The 18,111-nt window shown below is 44.8% G+C and overlaps 1 protein-coding gene across 1 annotated transcript in view; it reads right to left on the bottom strand.

The window, feature by feature from the left end:
- Positions 1–15,755, bottom strand: part of LOC118210652 (activin receptor type-1B-like) — a 30,739-nt gene extending 14,984 nt beyond the window's left edge. Inside the window, exon 1 of the mRNA XM_035386999.1 lies at positions 15,574–15,755. Within this exon, the coding sequence (XP_035242890.1) occupies positions 15,574–15,664 (91 nt within the window). The 5' untranslated portion in view covers positions 15,665–15,755. The remainder of the gene's footprint in view (positions 1–15,573) is intronic.
- Positions 15,756–18,111: the final 2,356 nt, after the last annotated feature.

Genomic DNA, 18,111 nt, shown 5'->3' with positions numbered 1-18,111 from the left:
CGAGGAATCTGCCACTGGAAAGACAAAAGATGGAGGACGCAACGGAGCCACAGGCCACCGGCTGCAAATGGATTTCTCCTTGGGCTCTGCTAAGAATCTCTGCAGTCCTTCTGCCTCTATTTCTCTCTTCAGAAGCCCCTGTGATGTCATTTAATTCCTACAGATCTATTGCAACATACGGATGCGGTCTCTCTCCCTCAAACTCTCACTCTCACACACACACACGTACACACACGCTCTCACACACCCCTTTCTGACGGCGCAGCCCCGCCCTTCCTTGTCTGCTGCCAGACGTGTTTTACGTGTGTGTGGGAGTACGGAGTGACTGGAATTTATTGCCGGATAATTTGAGATAACGTCTTGTGAACATAGAACAGTGCTGGGGCGCCGGTGGCGGGGGTCCGAACGCCGGTATTTTTGAGGGGTGTCCAGGCTCAGAAATACCGCGTGCGCGAGCGTGAAAGCAGACTTTTTACACCCCTGCGTCTCTCCATCTTGTGCAACACTTCCTGCGTGCGTGTGACTAAACTTTCCCAACTTCCTTGATAGCTCTGATAGAGCCCATTTTGCAAGGCTTAGTCATAAAAAAAGTCAAGATGTTGCTAATTATCAAAAGTAAAAAAAAAACTAGTTTCTCAAAAGCTGCATCTGGTTTTCTTGTAATCTGATTTTTCAGCGCCCCCCTCAAACACCCCAACCCCCACTCTCTTCCCCATGCCCCACTTCCCACTAAAGCAGTTTATCATAAATATGCCAGACACATTGGAGCCACACTAAAAACTATTTGCAGTTCTGGTTGACTCACATTTTAAGTAAATATCACAAGTGAAAGGAGATTTTCCAGGTATTTCATTTTGCGCGTGTGTACTTGCATGTGTGTGCGTGTTTTAAATGAGTGCGGTGCCATTACTCAGCGCGTAGCGACTGCTATTTGGCGACTGAATTGCAATCTGGCCTTTTATTACGGTAAGTCTGGGGCTGTTCACAAAGAAGCTGCAGGGAAATGCCTTGTGCGTAGTGACATTTCAGCAACGAGGGGGCCAACAGATTCTTCTCCTTATCAGCGGTTTTGCAATCTCCGTTCGCCAACACGTAGGAGTTTTATCTGAAAAGCATTCAACACGTTTATGACGTCACGGTCGGAGAATACAGATAGACTTAGATCAAGGCTATCAAATAGAAACCAGAAACCCACATCAGTCGCTAGTACCAAATGACATCACGAAAAAATGCCGTCTCATTGGCATTTCTGGTACGACTGCTCCTCGTTTAAAAACCAGTTGTCATGGAGATCCGGTAACGGGGTCAGGTTACATCTCTTGCCTTGTAACAGTTTTCGACAGAACTGGTTTAACTTGGGTTGTTTATCTGAACCTGGACAGATCCGCTTGCCTACCAAAAATAAATCTGTGAGGAACACACGTAAAACCCAGCCCCTGAGCTGTCGGCGGCAATTTATAGGGGCTCGTAGGTCGAAAACCCCCCCAAGAACACTGTTCAGATCAGCGTCACGCGAGGTCCCTGGACTCTGAAAGGGTGAAAATCAGTGCCTGTTTTAAGGAATTTGCCCTAAACGCAGGAAGTAGAGCACAAAGAGGGAAACCGTTTCTGAGACCGAGCGAAGGTGAGGAGAGACAGCGGGACCGACACACTTCCTGTCTACCCCAACCCCCACCCCACCCCCAGCACAGCGTGAAGAGCTTATCCCTCCCTTCTCTCTCTCTGCAGGAGCACAGAGAGAGAGCACATGGCCCCCCCCCCCCCCCCCACCCCACTCACACGCACCGCTACACACACACACACACACACACAAGAAGCACATTTGCTCCCAAGTTGAAATTTAGGAGCGCACTAATGCATTCCAATTAGCCGATGTGCTCCTACATTATTGTTCCAGCTAGCGCAGATCGATTTTCAGAAGCAAACGCTCCTAAAATGGGAGCACTTGTGGAGCCCTGATACGAGGGCGCGGATTAGCTGGTCCACGCGCGCTTTTTAGGCACTCGTACACTTTCCCCAGAAACGCCGCGCGGCGCGCCAGGCTAACGTGCTCTCGCGTTCCGAGACGCGCTGGCCCAAATACTCCCACGCGCACCCCTCTCCCTCCGTCTCTCACACTCTCTCACACACACAGAGCTGCATTCAGCCACCCAGTTGGAGCCTAAACCAAACCAAAGAGTCTAGACATGCAAGGCACAAATATCACAGTACAGACTGACAGAAGCCAGAGCAGGCAGACGCACAGACTGAGCACAGACAACCACAGACACAGTCAGAGCAATAACAGTACAGACACCCACAGACAGGGCAATAACAGTACAGACACCCACAGTCAGGGCAATAACAGTACAGACACCCACAGACGGCAATAACAGTACAGCCACCCGCAGACAGGGCAATAACAGTACAGCCACCCACAGACAGGGCAATAACAGTACAGCCACCCACAGACAGGGCAATAACAGTACAGCCACCCGCAGACAGGGCAATAACAGTACAGCCACCCGCAGACAGGGCAATAACTGTATGTGACCTGGTCTATGAGCCTGGAGGGTAAAATATTCAAGGTCAGTTGCTCAGTTAGAGCTGTACTGTGGGTTTTAAAGGGAGTAGAGATGAAACAGGAGAAATATTAATGTCTGCATCGTGCTTTGAGAACATGCTTGCACTCTGGGCTGAGTGCATCGTCCCTGTCGGGGTTCGCCATTCAGTGCAAAAACGGCACAGACAGCCAGACACGGCAGAAAAAACACTGACGGCACTACTTAGACAGAGCAGCAACAGCACAGGGTCAGACGTGGAAACGGCACAGGCGGATGCAGACGCAGCTCACACACACACACACACACACACACACACACCGACAGCCAGACACCACAGACCCAAAGCAGAAGGAGCAGCCTCAGTCTCACCGCAGCGACACAGACGCCATGAAACACAAGCAGGAGCACGAACCACAGGAACACGTCGAGCGGACGCACGCGGACGCCGCGCATAAACACCGAGGAGCTACGCCACAGAAACGCGGCGTCTGGCGGATTACGGGCGGTGTGGTGGGGGGGAGGGGGGGGAGCGCCGCCCTTGTGGCTGCCGGGCCACCAGAGCCGTGTCCTGCGGCCAGCCGCAGCGGTCGCCGGCGAAATTGCAGAGTAAAGACCACAGCGCGCGCGCACCGCGCGGCTCTGCCAACGCCCAGGCCTCCCTGCGCACTGACTCACAGAACTACTATATGTCAGGCTATTCACCAGCGGGGAAAAGAGGGAACAAGCATGCCGCTGTGGAGAAGCTGATGGAGAGACTGCCCAGGACCGTTATGCCAGTCCTTCTGTGAAATGCCCAGGACTGGCCGAGAAGAAACAGGGATGGTGCCTTTTTGTTTAAGTTTAAGTGGCATGACACCTTCCACTGTTCAGTTCTGCAACAGGTGCCAATTATCCGCTGTTGTAAAGCTGGCAGATCACCAGAAACTTCTCCGAATACGTAACACATCCTTCGTCACGCGTGAAAATGGTCAGGGCCCATGAAAACATAGACTTAAACAAAAAATAACATCACAAAACCACAGAAAGTGAATTATTCCTCACTAAATTCATTGGCTGAATGAATCTAATTGGTGGGATATAAACTAATAAGCTAACGAAATAAAAAGGTTTTGTCAGATCATTACCAATATCACAAAAAGGCTAATGTATTTAAGTATCTGTATAAAGACATGCATCTCAAAGACCATGTTCATATGTGTCCATAGAGAATAACCGAAATCATAGCTTATTTTACGGCTGGTTATCTTAGACTTGCACATTGTAGGCCTTTACATTCAAAAAAAATTTGAATCCTTGGTGTATTCAAATTTTTTGAATACACCAAGGAAATTCTGAAATGGAAACACTCGTGGTTGGGGTCCCTAGCTAAATGAAGACACTTAAATAAACGTGGAATTTGCATTCCGGCCATTATATCTGTTAAACTGGAGCTGGAGTCTGGAGCCAAAATGGGTCCCAGGGGGTTTGTCTGGGCTCATGTAGAGGTGAGAAAAGTTACATTATGAGCGGTTATTGTCACCACTGCCAGAAAACGATTCTGAGCACATTCTGTGCAAGCACTAGGAATATATTCATTTGAACAGGTAATTAACCCTGCCAATATGGTATGCTTAGTGCAGCAGTAGGAAGCTAGTATAATAATTTATGGCGTTCAAGAGTCACCACATAGTTTATAAATATGTCAGTGCATTTTTAAATGTAATGGGTTTTGCTATTCATTCTGCATAAATTTCAAAAGATGTTTTTCATATATTTAACTTTTACAGTTTGTAATAAATTTCAAGAGGAATTTATTTTTTTTTCCTTGTTGTGGTCCCTGGGTCAAAAAGTCACTGGAAAAAAATTTTAATTTATGTTCAAGAAGACTTTGGGCTGAAAGGGGAAGTTGGGAATTTAACCACGCAGAGGCAACACGAAGGCGTTTAAAATGTCGAAATCCTCGTACAGAACACACAGCCCTTGAAAATGGACATAAAAATGTGCTGAAAAACTAAGCCACACGTCGCTGCGCTACACCTACAGTCTCGGGGTGCAGCTGGGCGAGCGTTGCGAAGGCAGTGCACTCGGAGTCGTTCTGTAACGACCTGCGACCCGTGTGATTACACCGCCAAAGCGCACTGGTCCAGCTGAGGCTTGGCTCTCAACAGCGCCATCTGTGGTCATGCCAGCAAGCCAAGTTCTCGGGGGGCGGGGGGGGTTTAGCCAAATCCGCGCACGGGACGGGGGTGTACTTCGTCTCGGGCAATCGTAAATGCCCCGGTTAATTCTCCAAAGCGTCCGCGCGCAGTTTTGATTTTGGTTTTCTTGTGCGTTGGTGGTTTACTGTCGGGAGAGCAGCAGACGCTGCTTCGCGCGCGCGCGCGTAACCGCGGTGGGTTCACACTGGCCCTTTGTGAGGCGATTACACAATGAAGGGGATTCGGCAGCGTCGTCAAAAAAACAGCAGGTGTGAGAGCCCCAGGGGTCTGGATAATACACCCCTCACTGTTCTCCAGTATCTTAAGGGAGGGGGGGAGGCAAGAGAAGATCAGACAGAGGGACAGCCAGTACTTAGTGCTCTATACCCCCAGCTGTGAAGCCCTTTTGCGAGATTGAGGGGGTTGGGGGGGGGGGGGGGTGTTATGGTTGCCTGGCAGGACCAGCTGCGCCCATAATTAAACCCCGTCTAGACTGTGACTCTGAAATTGGGATTTCACCATAGGATGGACATGACATCTCAGCCGAGTGTCAAATTCCACCATTTTTTCCCCCTTCCCCCTCTCTCTCCCTCAATCTCTTTCTCTCTAAGGCAGGAAGTGACCTGCTGGGTTGCATAACTTCAATCATGGCCACAGCCAGTGCTGAACTAATCTAGGGCCGACTGTGTGCTTCTGAGGAGCATCCATTGAGAAACTTACCAGAGTACAGAGAGGACAAAAAAGAAAAACTCCCCAACATCCTTGCTGCAGTTTGCAATGAACCCAGCACCCCACCCGCTCACCACCCATTCGCACTACTAAACTGACTGTCCTCAAGCTGCTCTTTCTTAATAGCAGTTCAAGGGCTGTAGATTACAATGCTTAATATTTTAATACTGCATGAGTACAGACTTTGTTTCATCTATTTCAACACAACCTTTGTGCTTGCCCAAGCAACCTCCAAAGTGAAATTTTCTTTCAAGGTTACATCCTAGAACTGGACGCGCACCTCTTCTCCAAATTCTGTGACTTCAGTGTAAACCTTGGTCACTTTCAAGTGGCGTCACGTCTCGTCTCATGGAAATGTTTTTGGACTCCTAATCTATAAGCTTCCCCACGTGCCAACGTACAGTGGTCTTCACTTTCACGTCAGAGAATTGCAAAGGGGAAGGAACATCTGGTGTGAAAAGGCTCTTTCCAAGGGCTCCTTCCGCACCCCAGGAGCGCAGAGCCCGGAAGTTGAGATCGCGCCACGGCGCTCTCTCTGAATATAATATAGGATGTGTATCGAGTGCCCTGGGGGGCTGAAACAGGATCCCCAATTCACCCAGACAGGGAGTGGATTTGAGCATGCAGACGCCACCAGACACAAAGGCACCCGCACACAGACACACACGCGCGCGCACACACACACGCACACACGCACAATTCTCAGATCAATGCTGGGTTAAGTAACACGTCTCACAAATCCGTATACCAGTAAGTTGCAGCCAGTTACGGTTGTCACATCCTGGTTCCTTGTCTGAATTAGGTGACTCGCGTGATTTTTGCGTGGGTCTACGAGGCTGTCCAGGAAATGTATTTGTTTCACTTTGATGCTACTTCATATTTGCAGCCACATAAACTCTAATAGTGAGGACTTCTAAGGCATCTTACCTAGCGACTTGTGGTTAGGTTTAAGTGTGCTAGGCATTAGGACACGGGACATTCCTCATTAATTTGGACAAAAAGTTATATCTCAATATTTGTAGAATTAAAGTGCATTTTTTGCCCAAAATTATGGGCATTAATATAGAGTTGTTCCACCCATTGCTGCTATAACAACCTCCACTCTTCCCTGAAGGCTTTATACTAGAAATTAGAGCATTGCTGCAGGGATATGCATTAGTGAGGTTAATCACTGATTGGGTGATTAGACCTGGCTCGAGTTGGCTTTCCAATTGATCCCAAAGGTGCTGGATCGGGTTGAGGTCAGGGCTTTGTGCAGGCCAGTCAAGTTCTTCCACTACGTCCTCAACAAAAGCATTTCTACATGGACCTCACTGTGTGCCCAGGGGCATTGTCATGCTGAAACAGGAAAGGGCCTTCCCCAAACTAATGGTGAAGCACAGCATCATCTAGAACGAGATTGTATGCTGTAGCATCCTTCACTGGAACTAAGGGGCCTAGCTCAAACCATGAAAAACAGCCCCAGACCAACGGGTGTCCAGATACCCTGAACGGTTTGTGCTTCTGCAGTTCCACTTTTGGGGCTGGGGTGTCGAATGAGAAATCGGTCTCCATAACACATTCACCTGTAGACAACCCAGATACACTGAAAATGTGGGTACTTGTTCACAAAGGCATGTCAGCATGCCAGTTTACCTTCCCTCTTCAGCCTCTGTCTGTTGCAACTCCTCATCTGTAAATTTGGGCTCAAATAATGTTTGGGACCGTAGCTGAAACTCTTCTTTCACAGCCAGACATAATCATAGCTTCAGGTTCAATTTATAAGAATCTTTGCTAACTTGGACATGTGACAGCACAGGCAGTGCGGTAGGCCACGACTTGGCCAGGCACGCCGCCACTTAAACACACCTTTCTGGTCTTTTAGCTTTAAAGAGCTTGTGTTGCTTTTGAACTAACAAGATAAGAATTAGCCAGAACAATATAAAAACTGATTTATATGTTTATAATAATAGATGCTATAAATTAGTCTGCTCATATGTATAGCCTCCACGAGCATAAATCACTGCATAAGATGCTTTGGAATTACATGAAGTGTATTTTTTTTTTAAAAACTGAAAACACAGGATTTCCCCTGTGAAGCTGGCAGGTCATCAGAAACTTCAGTAAACATCTCAAATATCCTTCATCGTACGCAGAAACTGTCTGGGCCAATCAAAGCATACACTAAGCCTGACTTATCAAATACGGAACCATTCCTTTAAGTTCCTGTAATTTTTGAGCTGTACTTTGTACCGGCAACATCTTGGTATTGTTGTTGAGTCACAAAGGCAATAATGATTCAAGCTATTTTTGTACATGAATTTGTTCTTTTTGGAAAAAAAAATGTACAAATAGATGCAGAACAAGGTGTCCAGGCAAGTTACCCACTGTGAAATACAGTGCATTTTTATTTAGTTATTTATTTATTTATTCATTTAATGTTTATACTGTACAACAACCATACAGGCACTTGTATAATCATTAACTTATCAGTATCAGCACAATGCTAAGATTATGGCCGATATGATGAACTGATGAAACATACATGTACCAGAGAGGTAACTCTTCCGTGACTTAAGAGAATTTTAAAGTCTAATCATGGTCATCTTAACTGCTTTTATTATTTTGTAGTTTAAAATAAATTAATCGCTTGCTAAATGCTAGCTGCTGCTATATGTATTTCTGTTGCCAATATTTTTTAAAAACGGCGATTAATCTGCTTGCAGATCCTCGCTAATGTTGCAATATTGCAATTCGTGGACCACCGAAAAAAGTAGTACCATGTGACCCGGGACTTAAAATGGGGATAGGAACCATTTCCCAGGAAACAAAATTGGCCCGGTTCCTGGAGGTGGAAAACCAAAAAGGTCCTGAGTTCTAGAAAAGGTTCCTCCTGTGGAACAGGGGTTACTGAGGCATACACTGATACCTGAAACCAAATGTTACCAATTAAATATAACTGTCACTTTTCTTCCATCACTTCCTCCTACTTTTCCCAATCTTCATGGTTGTGGAGGTACGATGGGAAAGCAAAAACTAACACACTTCAGGAACTGTGTAGTCCCCGTTGTGGATAGTTCCTGCTCGCTTTTAGTTTCTACAACTCGCTGGAAAAGGGCCAATATTCAGTTTCATGCACAGTTCATTTCATTCACAGATAAGCTTCTCTCGCCTCACTTTTTCACCCTGAGTACCCTTGAAGTTACAAACAGGCATGACCAATCAAATGCTGAACATCAGGCCACTTTGGAGGATCTCTGTGTCCGTGTGTGTCTGTATCGCTTCCACATTAAGCAAAAATCGATCCCAGGAGCCCCTGGGGCCCAGACCGGACGGAGCAATGTGGTCGGGGAGAAAAAGATCAATGTCTGGAGAACAGGAGGAGAGCAGATAAGGAGAAGAGTGTGTGTGTCATTAGGGAGGATGAACAAACCAAAAAAAGAAAACAACAGGCTAATATTTTATCGGGCAGCTCTTGTGCAACCACTCCCAGCCTGGGCTGTATGAATGCCAACCAGATTCTGTGGAATTAGCTTGTCTGCTCTGCTTCCCAGATAATTAACACTAAAGCTAGCTCTCCCACCTCGTTTGATTCGTTGGAAAGAACAGTGTGGGAACTAGCCCAACCCCACCTTGCCCCCCCCCCCCCACTTCCCAAACACTTGCATACAGTTAATGCATAATTTCTTCACAGCTGCCTGTGTGCTTCCCAAATCCTGTCATTAAAGACAAGCAAACTCCTACTAACTTAATAGTTTTAACATGTTAAAGGCATATTCATATTGTACAATTAGAGATCTCGTGAATGTATATGACTTTGAATTGTCTCAAAGCTTTTCAGTTTTCTCAGAAGTTTCAAGCCCTTTTAAAAAAAAAAAAAAAAAAATTATCCCAATTTGAAATGTCCTGTTCTACCTCATGGGTAGGCTCATCTAACCCGTGCAGTGTCCTTCGTCAGTTGAGGAGAGTGCAGACGAGCACGCCCTCTTCTCGAAGCGCAGCCCACCGCCATTTCCTTTTCCCTCTGCCTCGGCGCTGCACAGCCGTAGCGCAGGAGGGCTGCAGACTACAGCCGCACTTGAATGACCAGAGTCGTCTGGACTGGGGGATGAGGCGGGGAATATCAGAATGTCTGATAGCCTTCCTTCCTGGGTGATGCTAGATATCGCCCCGTCGGAATCTTGCCCACAGTTGCCACTGGCGTGGTGGGAATTGTGCTCTCAGCCGACAGGACGACATGCCACTGCAACAGGGGCCAGGCCTTTGGCTGGATGAAGCACCTGATAGCCCGAATGGTGTTCTGCCTGACAGGCCATCCTTGCCCTGGCCCAGTTGTCAGAGCTTTGCTGAAATCGGTAATTAAGCTCCAGGTGCACAGACCAAACGCTCCTTCTTGAAAGACATTGGATAGGAACAGAGAGAGAGTGTGACAAATTTAAGTCTTTCTTTCTAAATCCACCCTTGGAGAACCGGGGAGAAGCTTCTAGCACTTTTCGGCAGTGAAACTTAAAACGGAGGCCGCTTCATGAGACCGCACAGGCCCGAAGCCTGCTTTGATTTGCGGCGGGTCAGCGAATGCGTACATGGATTCCATGGTTTCACGAGCAATTTTGAAAAGCTTGCTTTCCCAAAGCAATGTCATTAACAAACTTGGCAGCTCGGAGGTTTGCTCCGTGATGTGACATAGTGAGAGACTGTAACTGCCCGTGCGATTATTGCTTGCTGTACACTGCACCATACACACACACACACACACACACACACACACACACAACGCTCGTTTGGACTCAGTCAGGGCATACTCTCTCACTCAGACAACAGACGCATTCACATGGTAGTAACAATCCTAGCCACATTCAGGTGGCTGGGAAGAGGAGCCGTTGGCCACAGGTGGCTTTCTCTAGCCTACATATAATTTGTGTCCAAGCCTACCCATTGTAAAATAAGCCGTTGTTTTAAAAGCTGATATGCTCTCCTACAAAAAGTTTTTTCACATGGACAGAAAACGCCCAAGATTATGTAGCTCATTTCATCAACTTAAATGTACTCTGCTGTGTTCTTTAGGTGGTGGAGGTTTAATGTGTCCACAGGACTCTCTGATGTCTTGCTGGATATAAGCATATTAACTGGAAGTGATTGCCACTGGATTAATTATAACTATGTGAGTGATGGCTTAAGTATGGGCTTTGTCCTTTTCTTGGTCTCTTATCTACACTGACTACGGATGTGAGCCACAGACGTTACACTTTTTAAGAAGGCAGTCAGGACATGAAATGAAATTCTTCACCCACTGGCTAGAGTGGCTTGTGGATTTAAAAAAAATCACCAGCCATTCTCAACCTTTTACAATACAATACAACCTGGTTTGTCGCCTACCAAAGTGAATGAGGGGGCAGGGATAATGCATGAGGGGGCAGGGAGAATTAATGAGGGGCAGGGAGAATGAATGAGGGGGCAGGGAGAATGAATGAAGGGCAGGGATAATGGATGATTGGGCAGGGATAATGAATGAGGGGGCAAGAAGAATGAATGAGGGACAGGGATAATGGATGAGGGGGCAGAGATAATGAATGGGGGGGCAGGGAGAATGAATGGGGGGGCAGGGAGAATGAATGAGGGGGCAGGGAGAATGAATGAGGGGGCAGGGAGAATGAAAGGGGGCAGGGAAAATGAATGAGGGGGCAAGGAGAATGAATGAGGGACAGGGATAATGGATGAGGGGGCAGGGAAAGTGAATGAGGGGGCAGGGAAATGAATGAGGGGGCAGGGAAAATGGATGAGGGGCAGAGTTAATGAATGGGGGGCAGGGAGAATGAATGATGGGGCAGAGAATGAATTATGGGGCAGGGAGAATGAATGAGAGGCAGGGAGAATGAATGAGGGGGCAGGGAGAATGAATGGTGGAAAAGTGAACAGAACAGTAAATACAAAGTGAGATGAGCAGAGAGAGAATAGAAGCGCCAGAGAGAGCGAGTGAGTGGCGAGCAGAGAGCGAGTGGCGAGGACTGAGCTGAGGGCAGCGAGCGGAGCGGCATGGAGAGCAGGGAGGGAGAGAGGGAAAGAGAGAGGGAGAGGAGGACAGTAGGCCTTGGCTTCTCCCTGGCAGAGGGTACAGTGCTGCCATTGTTCTGGGGATGTGCAGACATGTCTATGCAGAGGGCAGAGAGAGAGGCACACCCTGCCTTCTAGCCACCTGCCTCATACCAACACACAGCCTGCTGCTTCTCCCCTACACACCCATTACACACATCACACATCCCCCACACACCTATCACACATCAGACACTCATTACACACCCCCACACACTCATTACACACCCCCACACACCCATTACACACATCCCCCACACACCTATCACATACCCATTGCACACCCCCACTACACACACCCATTACACACACCCCCCACACACCCATTACACACACCCCCCACAAACCCATTACACACATCTGCCACACACCCCCACACACCCATTACACACATCCGCCACACACCGATTACACACATCCCCAACACACCCCTGCACACCCATTACACACATCCCCCACACACACATCACACACCCATTACACATATCACACTGCTGCTTCTCCCCCACACACCCATTACACACATCCCACATCCCCCAGACAGTCATTACGCACACCCATGGCACTGCTGTTCTGTGAATGGACACCACCAGTTACAGTATTACCATCAGCATCTCAAATCCCATCATTCTGATAGGTCACGGATCAGTGCAGGAAATATCAGGAGGCTGTACTGACGAGTACACGCTTCAGCTGTTTTAAAGCTAGGCTGTGTTCCCATAGCTGGGCAAAGCTTAGGTTACCCTATAATTGATGTTTAGTATAATTCTGTCAAAAACAGTGTCAGAACGGTCCAGTTTTTCCAGCTGTGTTCATCTCTGTACTCCCCTTTTGAAACGTAGCCTGATGGGGATTAGCAATCCCTGAAAATTGACAGGACTGAAATAGGCCATCCTTTCAACAGCTGCTATAGGCTGTAATACGAGCCCTCTTGAGACCTGGGGGTAAATCTGAATGTTACAGAATGCCTATTAGATTTTTTAAAAAACAGAATAAAAAACTTTGTTATATTAGCTTAATACACTAGTGAAACCTCACTGAATGCACGCAAATTCCGATTTCAAAAACATCAATCATCAAAAGAACATCAAAGAACTCAACAGAAATAATTTATGGAGTTAAACCTGGAAATTAAATAAGACTGAATGACTTGTTATACACTCACATTAAAAGCTTAATATTTTGCCATTTTGGGCTTGGCCCATTTTTTTTTTTTTTTTGCCCAGGAGTGTACAACATCAAAAATCCATACCACTGTAGCAGTGAGAGAATTCAGTGAAATCTGCAGTTTCTTTATAAATGCTGACTACAGGAGCAAAGCGACTCCCGGACAAAATGTTTAGAAATCGCAACTCGTTTTCTCTTTTGTAGTGGCAGAAGTCAGAGTTCTAGACGCCTGCATTGTTTTGCCGCAGCCATAGGAAAGGCGTGCCTTCTGTTGGAGTCGCGCGCGCCAGAACAGAAGCGCCTATTGATCAACACGTTGGAATGAGGTTGAAGGATAAACAAGGCCCGGCACAATTACAACCAGTTTCCGTCTCGACTGACTTATGACTCTATTTAACTAGCTAAATATGCGTGTGTGCATCCTCTTTTGCTTGGAACGTAGAACTTCTTTAAATGCGCAAATTACCCGTTCCTCCCTTCGGGCATACAGGGCGCTGATTTTGGCCTGTTATAATAACCCGCCGTTTATTCACCAAGTCTGGTCGGTCAAGTTATTTTTCATTTCAGAAGCCAGTCCAGATATGTGCTTGCATAATAATGTGCATAACTCCAAAGGGACCAAACACGCTGCAGAGATGGAGTCTTGTTACAGTGCAATTACGAACAGGGGAAATTTCCCAACCCAGACATAGCCTACAGAAAAACTCCATACCCATTACCGCTACCATTGTGGTAGGAGCTGCAAAAGAACGAAATGTAATTACTTCAACGTATTTACGTATAAATTTTCCCTTATCTGTCGTTTGCTTTTCAATCTGTAACTTTATCATAAAATGACGGCAACCCTTAAAGCCGGACCCTCGTTACCACGTGAAGAGACGAGGCAGTGGAATTAAATTAGTGTTACAATGTTGCCGTTGTCAATTGTGTTACAGTTAGTGTAAACTTTCAGTATAAAACAGCATTAGTTCGGATTGCGGATTGTTTTTTTACTTGTGGACTTGTAAGTAACCTAAAGCTTTCAACAGTTAGCACACATTTCACTGTTATTAAAAAACATAATGGATTACTCTTAAACCTAAATTTCTGTCTTGGGAAAGGGAACAAATCTGTGCTTTAAGTAGGCTGGGCCTAATTATAAAGTTATAAGGCTAGGCTCCCAAGTAAAATTTTCTCGATTGCGTTAAACTAAAACAATCAGCACGTGGTTACATAACGACTCTGCAAAGCCTAAATTATTTTTCTATTAACAGTGGCCTGTAGCCTTATGGTGTCAGCTCACTTGTTCGCAGTCTTGCATTTAGGCTAGCTCAAAAGAAGCGTGGACTAATATTAAAGAAGCGTGGACTAATATTTTGAATTCGCCTCTAAAAAATGATACAACGTTGGTTGTCAGCTCTGAGTTTGACCCTTCAGCATTTGCAGCTAATTACTGATTGCAGCGTCCCTTTCTTTTTTCTGTAACAGAGGCAATACTGTATAAACGTGCGGATTAGCCAACTACTATACAGATTATTGCAAGCAATGTAAGATTAGTTTAATACCACAAAAAAGACGGGGCTCTGTGCGGGGCAATTGCGCAACGAAGTGTCGTCATCGGTTTACACCCGTCACACTACTAGCTCGTGGGCTACTAGGTCAAATTGGTTAGGGCTTCTGTTTAAGGCTAATAATTAGTAAGCAGTTTCCCAAAAAAAGTAGCTTCGTGTCAAATTTACTGAAGTGTTTTCACTTCAAAGTGACCTACATCAACTGGATAGCTCCCTAATTTATATTTTTAAAAAGCTGTTAGCTTGCTAGCAACGTTTACTGCCAGCTAGGTCAGCACTAAATATGTACGTGGAAATCACGCTAATATTAGCAATGTACCTTGATAATGTTTGCAAGATAATATGTCTACAACCACTGCAAATCTTGACAGCTAACATATTAGACTGCATAAAACACTAGCTAGCTGACGTTTGTCATCGATATCAAAATGTGCCAAGCTAGAAGCGATTCCGATTTAAACAATTATTCCTCTATGAAACTGGCTAGTAAGTTACTCTAAGTTAACACACTGTTTCTACCAACGTTTCATGTGGCCTTCGTTATCCAGTTTCACCCTGCTTTACATTACGTATATGCCCAATGTGTGCGAGATGACACTCGTACGGGGTGAGCAGGTGAACACACAAGGCCCAAAAATATTCTAACGTTACTGAACCTATAAATTGATCTGTTAGCCTTCTAGCAACGACAAAAAGACAGACACCCATTTATAATTTGGTTAGGTAGCTCAGCCTAACCACCCTAGTCACTCCATCAACAAACATTTGGATCTGTCCGGGGATGATTGTTATTATGACAGACAAGCCGACATTAGCCAGCAATAATTCTAGACAGAGATAGTCAGCGTTTGTGTTACCATCATCAGTGCGGTTACCATGATCAATACCAGTAGACTACGAAACCTAATTTCGTTGCAAGAGCTGTTATTAGCTAAAAAGACCAAGAAGAAGATTATCTGTGGTTAGTAACACATTAGCTAGTTCCTAGTTATCCATGTTTGTTTCATGGCGAGTTACGAGTGCTACTACTAGAAAAACATTGAACTTGGCTATTCTGTCGAGATAAATGATGAAAGTGTTTATATTCAGGCTTGCCAGGGTAACGTTAACCTTCAAGTCAAAATCAAACAATGCAGATACTGGAAAATGTATTCCGCAGAAATTAAGCTTCTGTGGCGACGCTTTGTGGCTAGCTAACTAGTGTCAAAACGCAACGCCATGTTGAGCACACGAAGGGAAATGCCAAATCCTACAGCAGCCTCACTCGCACGATGAAATATAAATAAATACCGAGAAGCGAAACACAACGGATAGATGCAACAACGTCGTTTTACTTACCATCACAGATCGCCAATAACCCCACCAGGACCAACAAGGTTAAAGAAGTTCGTTTATTAGCCATGTTTGCAAAACTCCCATCGCACTGCATTCACACATAAAAAGTATGGTATTGACAAGGGAACCAGACCTTAAACACACAACACACACCGCCAGACAGGCAGACAGTTAAAGGGATATGTGACTTAAAGGGAATGCATGCCTCTTTTGTTGTGGGGCAAGGCAATTTTCTGACGTTGTGTGAGGAGGCGGTTAAGTCTGGTTTTAATAGCTCTACGTTTCAGAATGCGCCGAATGTGTATTGTGAAATTACTGTCATATTTTGCAAATATTCAGGAAATTAAGTGAAATGGAGCATTTCATATCCTTTTTGAAATGGTTAACCCAAGATCATGGGGAAATTGGTTTTAAACTATTTTATTGTATTAATTCACCATTTCGCCAAGCACTAAACATATGTGATCAAGTGCTTTGGAACCCCTTTCTATTAGGAGAATTCCATAATCAGGATTTGTATTAACATTGATGTTGTCATCACGCGTTATCAAAGTACGTCCATTTTATCCTGATAGCTTCTACAAACTTTAGTCAATGCTCCTTCTCTACACAGTGCATCTGTTGCTGTCTGTGCATAGAACCATAGATGGATTACAATAATTTTGAGTGATTATGGTGGTGTATAGAAATTATGTCGTGTCTAGGAAACGACAGAGTTCCACGCCAATCGCCAATCTGTAGAAAACAATTTCAGGAGGGAAAAGACACAACAGCAGCAAGCTCTTCAGAAAGTTCAGACTTTATTGCACAGGTGCACAATTCAGCAGAATTGAACCCCGATTGTCAGTTTTGCATACATTTTATACACAAATTGTGCCCACAACCCCCCTTTGACATATTCCTAAAAATACCAGCCATCTGGTCTTTTTGGCACAGTAAAAAGTTTCAATTTCCCGTTCGTGGGTCAGTTTGACTTTCTTGGCACAAAGATGATTTTCGGTCCTTATGATGTTCTTAATGTATCAATAATTAATCTTATCATAGTGGACAGGTGCCCCAAAACTGATTTTTGGTTCTATTGATGTTCTTAATTAATCTATTGATGTTCTTAATTAATCTTCATCAGTGGACAGGTACCCCAATCTTCCCTTACTTTGTACTTTCCCACTATGCATACACCACGTCATTGCTGTCTGTATTTTTCCAATTTTCCCTTACTCTGTACTTTTTCACTATGCATACACGTCATTGCTTTCTGTATTTTTCCATTACACATACAAGTTCACAGAGTTATAGCCTCCTGTACTTTTTCTTTTTATTCAGGTTACACAGGGGTCACTGTAAAGTATTAGTTTTATATGTTTTCTAGCATATTTCTATTGGGTAATAACGTTTTGTTAGTTTTTTTGGATTATATTTTTAGTAATATATGATTAGCTTTTGGTTAGTGTTATCTGCTGGAATTATTATTCGATTAGTGTTTTCTGCTTAATGAGTAAGTATGATTTTTCTTAAGCCTTCTGCGTTTGCCTTTTTTCTACAGTGGATACTGTGGTTTCTTGCGTTACCATAAGCTTTGCTGCAACTACTGATATAGAGTTATTGGATTACATATTGATTATATTAGTATATAGTTATACATGTGATATATGAGTGTATATCATTTTTATCATGAAGCATTGAGAGTTTGGAGGAAACAGTCTGATCAACATTGACAGGAATACCCTTTAACAAAAAAACTTTAACATGTGACGTCATCACACTCATGGGGAGTCTCAAAATTCTCCTACAATTACACACCACCTCCACCTCTAAGATTACACACCTTTGAGAGTGCATCACCCAAATGTAAACCAATCTTTTATTTATTTTTTTAAGTTCATGGTAGCTGCTCTGTGGCTAGTGGGTCTTTACTGTTTTTGTTTGTACTGCATTGTGAAGTGTGAAGTTCACCCAATACCTACTTCTTGCTTCAATGGAGCAGCGACAAATGGATTTGGACGTAGGTACGACACCTGTAAGGTAAGTCTCTCTAAGGGGTTGCTGTGGTTTCATACGCAGCACAGTTAGTCATACTCCTGGGAAAAAAAGGATGTGTTCCTCCACTGACATGCGTTTAGTCTTGTTTTCCCTGACCCGGTACCCTCCTACTTCACACTGCCTGACTCAGACGTGCTGGTAATTGCTCCCGCTCACATAGCTGATCGGTTTCCCAGAGTGTGGTATTTTCTAGAGCAGTGCTCCAAGATGTTTCCCATGAGCCAGTAACTGTAGTAAAGCTCAAAAATTCAATGAGTCACCCCCCATGATTAAGATTAAAATGCAACATGTAGTCACCTGTGTATATCAAAGCTGGACTGTTGGTGAAGATCTTCAAATCTGTGTTCTGTCTTTGTAACTGTCCATCAAAAGCTCACCTTTCAATTTCTTTATGTATATACTATTATATATGTCAACAAATTATTCAAACCCTTGATTCAGACAAACAAAGAAAGCTGTATAAATAGAACAATACAGGTAATGAGCTATGCTTGAAAAAGA

This window comes from Anguilla anguilla, chromosome 13, assembly GCF_013347855.1.
Source record: "Anguilla anguilla isolate fAngAng1 chromosome 13, fAngAng1.pri, whole genome shotgun sequence".
In the NCBI taxonomy this organism is placed as follows: Eukaryota; Metazoa; Chordata; class Actinopteri; order Anguilliformes; family Anguillidae; genus Anguilla; species Anguilla anguilla.
This window is presented reverse-complemented; position numbering and strand designations above follow the sequence as displayed.